We start from the raw sequence: 8,240 nt of genomic DNA, 5'->3' as shown, positions 1-8,240 counted from the left end.
TTTCACACTAGAAAGAAAAATCTCAGCCCAGAAAATGAGTGGTTCTCAGGTGTGTGGATATACATATGTGTGTATATATATGTATATATACATACACACCATTGTATGTGTGTTTACAAGCAACAACCTGTGCTAAAAACAGTTGGTCCTGTGGACATTGTGACATGGGACTGGGGAAGGATGGGGTGGCTCCAGCAATCCCCTTTGTGCATCAGGAGTTCTCCTCCATTCACCCCAAAACTTCTCAAGCCAGGCAGAGCAGCGGGTGAAATGAAAGGCTGCCCTTGGGCCATGCAGAGGTCTCCGGTTTGCCTTTTACTGCCCCTGAGCATCCCGTGCCAACCAGCGCTGTGGGGATGCGTTCGGGCATCTCAAGCGGCTTTTAAATTCATTCTGGCACAGGCAAGGAAAAAAGGCATTTATCGTAGATGTGTCTGCCCAGCCTAACAGGCTAGTTTGCACGCTCTTGAACACTAATTTGATTTTTATATCAGGAGGCAAGCATTCAGCAGAGTTTTCCCTCTTACTTTGCTACTTCCCAGCCATACCTACAAGTCACAAAACAGCAAATAATAGCGTATTTTTTTCCACCTCCCAGCAAATGGCACATTCAGTGAAAGACAGGAAAACTTTTAGGACTATTAAGGTTGAGGGCCAGGAAAGTGCTATTCATTAGAGCCAATTCTCTACTTAATTAGAGCACAAGAGCTCACAGCCACGGCCCAGTAATAACAAGGACCTCTACAGGAATGAAACTATATACAAGGAACCTTTTTGATGGGATGGAAAGAGCCCTGCCTGGCTATCAATGCTGCTTTACACATTAAAGCAAGGCTGCTGGCTGCTGCGATTCTTGCAAAAACTAGTTTAGTGGAAGAGGGTTCATGTCAATAGTAAAGGTGCCTCTTGTTTTAGAGGGCACCGGTGTTGGTGTTGTGTTTGAATGCTTTGGGGATGATGAGAGCATCCTTTTGTTTACAGCAGGAGGGCATTATCCATTTGTTTTTGCCATCAGATTGAGGCAGGAGTAACGATGCTCTAGAGATATAGGAGAAACACAGTGTTAGGTCACTACAGCAGACATGTTAACCCTATATAATATATCCTCTACAGTAATGCACACTAAGAAAATTTGAATCTGCTCAGTCTAGGACCAAAAAAAACCCTTTTTGGGGGAGAATTTACAACCGGGTTGATGATGCCCATTGATTTCAACAGATCTGGTACCAAATTTTTCATCCAGTCTAGACATGGCACCATACAAGCCGTTTCAAACGGAGCTTTTCCCATGCATCCCCAAAGCTGTACAAAGCACGATGGTCTGTAACAAGGTGTTGACTGCCAGCAGCTAAGTGTTTTCTATTCTCATGCTTTGGCTGACTCAGTTTCACTAGGAATGGAACAAAAACACATAAGCTGTATAGTCTGCGGTCCTATTAGACCCTTTCCATTTATAAAGTAGCTCATTAGGGTTGATCCTAAAGGTATTACAAGCCCTCTGCGGTTGCTGTTTGGCACGCTTGGCTTCGCAGAAAACGACAAACCTGTTCACAGAGGGCAAAAGAACCGAGAGTGTTATGGGTATTGTGGCTTTATTTTCTCTTCTGTCTATGTCTTTAAGTCGTGTTTGACTGCCAATGAGTAACATATTCATGCGTGTCTGTCTCTCTCTAAGAGACTATCGTTGGCAGAAAGTGTTTCTCAGTTTCCATGTTCAGTAACTTTAGTCTGTTTTTTCAGCTATTTATATAAGTTCAGAAAGATGTCAAAGAAAAGGGCAAGAAGCAGTATTAAAAAGTGTGTGCATGAAGCACTTATTTTTGTATGCTTAGTACAATATTTGTATAGAGTTTTAACACTATGAAGTGTAGCAAAAAAAAATCACACTATCGATTTACTGGAGGACAATCATGTATGTTTAAAGAGAATGAAGTGAAAATGGCATCTCAGTCATCCATCACAAGGAAATTATAACCAGGATTAAATTCTGTGAAGCAAGCCTGTAATTGTAGAGTAATCCAAGGACATTAACTGGACTTTGAAATATCATTAAAACTTTTTAAACCAACACACATGCCTCAGTCCTTTTAAACCCCAAGTTTCATCTGAAAGGGTCATCCTGTGCATGGTAAATAAGAGCACACTTTGCTCTGTAGGGATCGATTTGAGGTCAGACAGGGAAGGTCACAAGCTGCTCGGCTTGCCGAGAGTGTTTTCAACATGCACTTTGGTGACACTTTACATGCACACGCAGCAGAAAATCCGCAGTGTTATACTTCTGCACTTTTAAGTAAAAAACCAAGGGGTTAGGGTTTTTTCCCCACTACCTCTTTGGCCATTATTTATTTATCTGTCACTTAGGAATCACTTTTGCTATAAATTTATTACAGTGGTAACACATTTGTTCCTTACCTGACCCCAACAGAGATGTCTCAGAGGCGATATCGATAGTGAGACTGCAACATGCAAAAATAAGGGGGTAGATGGGATGATACATTTAGGGCCGTGAAGAATTGGTCCCACCTTGGGAAGAGCCTGTTGCCAGGTCACTGATAGGTAAATCAGCTACAGCCCTGGTCATTTTAAGAAGATGAGGACCTCCTACTTGGAAGACCATCATAGTTACATGACTGAGCAATAGTAATCGCTGCTTCCACACCCAGTACGAGGGGTTCTGGTTTTCCAGCTTTCCAGAGAGATCCTGAGCCTAAGAAATGGGGGGAAGATCTGATACCTTGCTACTGATAGCACACAGCACTCAACCAAAGGCCTCCCTACCAAGCCAAAATAGATTTCGCCAAAATAGCCTGACATTGTTCTTACAGACTTACAAAGAGGTCAGCTGTATTCTGGGCTTTAGCAAGAACAGCAGCTCTGCCAGGTCTATTATTTTACCTCATTAGCTTTTCCTGATGTCCTGCTTTCATTTCGTTTGAAATCAGGGCAATGGCAGAATTCACATTTGTGCTTTACTGTTTCTCCTCTCAGAGAACTGAGATCCCCTCTTTGCTCAGCAGCAGCTGGCTGATCAATTTTGGAGAGCAAGAATGATTTTTCAAGAAATTTCAAACCCACAACCCAACTTAAAAAACATTATTTCCCATTTGTACAGATGTGGGTTCCCAGTGGATAGCAAGACAAAGCCAAAAACCATATCCGTCCTCCACAAACAAGTCTAAGACATGTTTGAGCTGTAAGTGAGAAGATCAATGCCCAGAAAAATCAGCAGATGGCCACATGTTTGGCTGCTTGCAGGGCAGGAGGTACAAAAACTGCATTTTCCTTCTCCCTTCTTCCAGCCAGCCCTTTCCTAAAGGTCTCTACAGCACAGGGCCTCACATCTGAGGTGCAAAGCGTGAATAAAACATGTGTGAGGATTACACAACTCTGCTTTTGGAGCTGGATAGACCCTGAAACATCCCACCTGGAAACTATCTCCCATGTCCCACTGAAACCCCTTCTAGAAGTCCATGGGACAAGGTCTCCAGTGACTTTCAAGGGGAGCTGCTTTATCTTTGAGCTTGCATGGCTCCCTTTTCCCACTAGCCCAACTAAATCGCCCATAGGCCATCTCATCTCCCCATCACCTACCTACCTGGATTTCCTTTTTTGGGGAAAAAAAAATAAACCTTTTGAAGGGTGACATTCCAGTCAGGGACCACAAATCACTGCTGTTCCGTAGCTGCCTCGAGCTCAGCCTGGCCATGGTGTTGCTCATGGTACTCTCATGGGATGCCCCTTTCTTTCAAGGACTGGAAATTGTTGTGTTCTCCCAAAACATTCGTCTCAGCTAAAATTGCAATTCTCAGCTGCCCTTTGTAAGTGCCAGTGGGGGGCTTAGGCAGCCCCTGCTCACCGACCCTTCTCCTTCCGTGGGTGCTTGGGGTGGGCTGCTCTCTCCCTGGAGATGCCCTGCCACCTCTCCATGACCAGAGAATTGGCCTGGCCTGACTCCAGCTACCTGCAGGACATGAGGACTATGCACACCCAGATTTGGGGCTGGTTAAGGGGAACACTGGAAGAGTGACGTTCCTTGGTCCCCAGACCCGCCTCGTGCATATGCAGCCCCAGTTGTGAAGATGCTAAAAAGCAGGTAGCCGCTGGTGGACCTGTAGATAGGTTGCACATAAATATCCTCTGTGGGACACATGCAAACAGCACCAGACAACCACAGGATCAGACAGATCCTAAGAGCCTGCATCAAAGCCTGGAGACAGCAGAGGTATTCTCCCCTTTCCCCCCCAGTGCCTCGGGTCAGATCCTAATTGAACATCTCTTCTGCAGCTCCAAATACTGTTGGTAAATTCGGGAGGGATAAGATGTTGTGCAGGAGGAAAGTTGCGGCATGGTCAAGTTTTGCAAAGGAGCTCTGCGAGGCAGCTCAGCCTGCGGACACAAAGCAGTTTCTCAAGTTCATACTAGTTTATGTCCCACGATAAAAAAGACAAAAAAAAAAAAAAAGGTGGAGTTTTGCTTGCCTCCTGAGCACGTACACAAGGCACAAATGGCTATACATCGAAGGAGAGCAGCCCGAGAGAGGGAAGAGCAACTGTGATGAGTAATGCTATATTTAACAACTGGCAAGTTGCCCAAATTCCTGAAATAATTTTTTTCTTTTTTTTCTAGGCTTTGGCTCTCTTCAGCGGCGAGCTTGTTCTCATGTAAAACGGCACTGGCACCTAGCGGCTGCTGGATTCAACCACAGCACCCCGAAACAGCGTGCAGAGGAGGGAGAAGGGCTCTTTGTCACCACACACCAACAGTAGATGACAGCCACAATGCTATTAAAGAACAAATAAACCAAAGGGCTTTTCTCAGCGGCCCTTCTCACACTGAGGCGCTTGGAGATGCTAAATTTTCTAGGCACATAAAATTAAGAAGCATTCCAAACAAACTACCCCCAAAAAACTTCAAAAAGCCTGTGCCCATGGGTGACAAATAAATAAACAAGCCTACCACAAGGTGTTTCACCAGGGGATCTGCTGTGGGGCACCGGTGGGACTCTCCAGATACCCTAATTCTGGCTCTTAACACCTCCCATGAGAACACCAGCTTCCCAAAGACTCTTTTGGGGTCAGCTGCTCACGTTTTAGAGGGTAAATCTTACCCATGAGCATTTTAACTGTGCAATTCAATTTTGCTTGCATAAACATGTTCAGTACGACCACTACTAAAGAAATCCACAGTTAGTGTAATGCAATAATACAAATAAAATTATCTGAAAGAGTCAAATAAAACATCTCAGTCTTGCCTGAGAAAGAATGAACCACTATTTCCTTTTTCCCCAATGTATTTCTTTTAGGAAAACAGGAGCACTCCCGTGCAATTTATTCTAGTTTACACAGTGTTAGAAAAACAGCAAGTAGAGAGAGAGTGATTGTTATACTGGAATTCATTAGGCAGCACCATTTTCAGACCAGAAAGCAGCTCCTGCATTTCATAAAGATGATCTGACCCTGTTTTAAGGCGCTGCAATGTGTTTCACCATGCACGGTCCTGCACGAAAACATGAGCAAAGTGGGAAAAACTTTGCAAGAAACTTTCTGCATCATTTTGCATTTGAGCATTGCTGCACTGACCAAGCCTGTCCCGTGGCACAGTGGGATGCTGGAGCAGCATCCTCTGCTGCTGCCTGTATTCCGCAGACACCACCACTGCCATCAGAGCGATTTTGCTGACGAGAGCAGGGTGGATGGTCCAGCTGGGTGAGTTATTAGCAAAGGACATTAAGAGCATCTTCAGGGATTCGATTCCCAGTGTTGTTCTTCCAAAACTCTCTCTTTCCTGACTCAATATTGCAATTGCTTTGAGCTCCTCCAGATAGGGATCTCTGAGACTGATTGCAGCTGGTTTAAAATGAATAATTCATTATCTCCTACTGATTTTAAAGAGAGGCAAAATTATCTGACTGATGATTCTCTGAAGAATTAAAGAGATTGCATACAAAATTGGTACATATTGTTGGAGCTTATTAAACATTTACAATTGTTTAGCTGTAAGACACTACAAGAATCCTAAATCCAGGTCTGAATTTCTTCTCCCTGTGGCCCCCAGATCTACCACTTACAGAGGCTGGCAGAGACTTGGGGGCTGGGGAGCCACCCCTGCTTATGGCACCTCATGGCAGCACTGGTGGGAGGCACCTCTGGAGGGACCTGCCACCAGTACTGGGTCAAGACATTCATGGCTTTGTCCAGCCAGCTCCTGAAACCCCCAGCAGAAGATCCTCTACCCTCCTGGGGACCTTTCTGTGTGGAAACCCTTTCAGCCAACAGGTTCTGGGACTCTCCATCTGCCCCTTCGATTCTATGCTTTGATGAAACCCTCCATTGATCTTTCACGTGGGTTGGAGGGGCACCACGAGCCCTTCTGGTGACCTACCGAAGGTGATTCAGGCTTTGGCCATCAGCTCTGGGTAGTCCTTCATCCCGCCAAAGCCTGCTCACCTTGTGTCCTTCCTGATGCTAAAATGAAGTAGGCTTAAATTTGTTCAGAGCTGCGTCACCCACAGCTTTAATTCATAAGTTCAATTCTTACCAATTTCCATCTGCAGTACCTGAAATACAAACTTATTGTGATGAAATCCAACCCTGCTCTGGTTGGACATCAGTCTAGCAACTAGCAGCTGCAGGTTCTCCCTCACCAACAGATCCCTCCCAAAATCCCCATCCTGCATATGGCCCCTGGTGTAACCCCAGTATCCTGCGATGACATCGTCCTATTGGAACAACCTCTGGCACATGTAAGCATCCTTATTTTTGATCTTTTTGATGTGTCCCAAAGTGATATTTAGAGGATAAAATGCTACCTGCTGCCCTTTTCTGTGGTCAGAGGGCTGGGCAGGAGCTTAACACAAGGACAACAAGAGTGGACAAAGTCAGCCCCAAAGTCTTTCTTGCCCAGCATCCCGCCTCTGGACTGTGCCACAGATGCATGATGACTTCAGGTCATAAAATCAGAGCAAACATATGTGGGCCTTCCAGGCACTTGGTGGCCTCCAGCCCACCTGTAGTTTCTTGGGCAACCTGTAATTATTTGAGAGCTTTCACTTCCAAAAACTTGCCCAAAATCCCCTTGAAATGACACAAACCCCACATGTGGTGGGCAGCACTGAGCCTACCTGGCACACTGGTCAGTTCAAAAGTGACATTTGTGAAAGAGAGTAACACAGTCTAGCAGGAAGAAACTGCCACCTGCTTCAATATTTTATTTTGCGAGTGACTGACCTTCCTTTCCTTACTCGAGACCTCTGAGGTAGGACCCTACACAGCCACTCTCATCAGGGACCTGTGAAACTGAGACGACGGATTTATGGAGAACTATGTGCAATTCACTCCATATGACACTGTTGCCCCACCACCACCCATAGTCTATGGTGGCTTTTAACTCAGAGAATTAATCCTCCAAATGCCCTAAACCAGAATGATTAAATGAAATAATATTCAAACCTTTCTGATGAGTATCTATCCTATTTATCCCTTCACCATCCCAAGAGGTCAGCTTTGCACTTCAAGCACAATTGAGGAGTCTTTTCTTCTGATGCCTTGCAAATTCAGCAGCTCTTTCCAGTTTTATGGACTGGGCTCAATTTTATGGACTGTTTTATGGTCTGGATTAGCTCCCGATATGCACTAATTCTCTCCAAGAGAGCCTATTCACAATCAATAAGCACTTGTTTAATGACTAAAGAAAAACAGTTACATCTTTTATTACAATAAGAATCAACTGCAACAAGATCTGGCCAGGATGGGAACCACTTGAATGAGAATACATTGGACTAATGAGACCGAATTGCAGGTAAAAGTCAAAACTTTGCAGCAAGTCAAGCTTTGCACAGCAAAGGATGACCAGCAGCACTCGAGGGACAGCAATGATGTATAGAGTCACTTCTGCCACAAAAAAAACACCCAGGCATGCGTTGTAAACATCGCAGCTATCAAATCTACTGCTCAAAGGAAACAATTCCTTTAATGAATGAGATCACCTACAGAGTTGTGATTTCAAAGGCTGACGATGTGCCTTCAAATGAAGAAGAGACAGAGTGATTGTTAGACAGTTTTTTCTTGTAGTGCCCGAAGTACCGTATCCTGTAGATGCCCGGCTCTGTGCCATGAGGGATGTGCCATTCAATAGTCACATTGCTCCGACCAAATAATCCTTTGGTCCAGTAAAACCTAGCAGACAAACCAAAAACTGCAGTCAGCAAGAAAATCCACTTTTCATTTGTTTTAATATCCCAA

The 8,240-nt window shown here is 44.7% G+C and overlaps 1 protein-coding gene across 1 annotated transcript in view; it reads right to left on the bottom strand.

Annotated features, from left to right (window-relative positions):
- Positions 1-7,971: 7,971 nt before the first annotated feature.
- The window catches only part of LOC104031848 (putative neutral ceramidase C), a 32,580-nt gene continuing 32,311 nt past the window's right edge, over positions 7,972-8,240 (bottom strand). The window contains exon 22 of the mRNA XM_009483977.2: positions 7,972-8,174. Coding sequence (XP_009482252.2) covers positions 7,985-8,174 — 190 coding nt within the window. The 3' untranslated portion in view covers positions 7,972-7,984. The remainder of the gene's footprint in view (positions 8,175-8,240) is intronic.

Source organism: Pelecanus crispus, chromosome 10 (assembly GCF_030463565.1).
Source record: "Pelecanus crispus isolate bPelCri1 chromosome 10, bPelCri1.pri, whole genome shotgun sequence".
NCBI classification, from domain to species: Eukaryota; Metazoa; Chordata; class Aves; order Pelecaniformes; family Pelecanidae; genus Pelecanus; species Pelecanus crispus.
The sequence above is the reverse complement of the archived record's forward strand: the minus strand, read 5'-3'. Positions and strand labels throughout refer to the sequence as shown.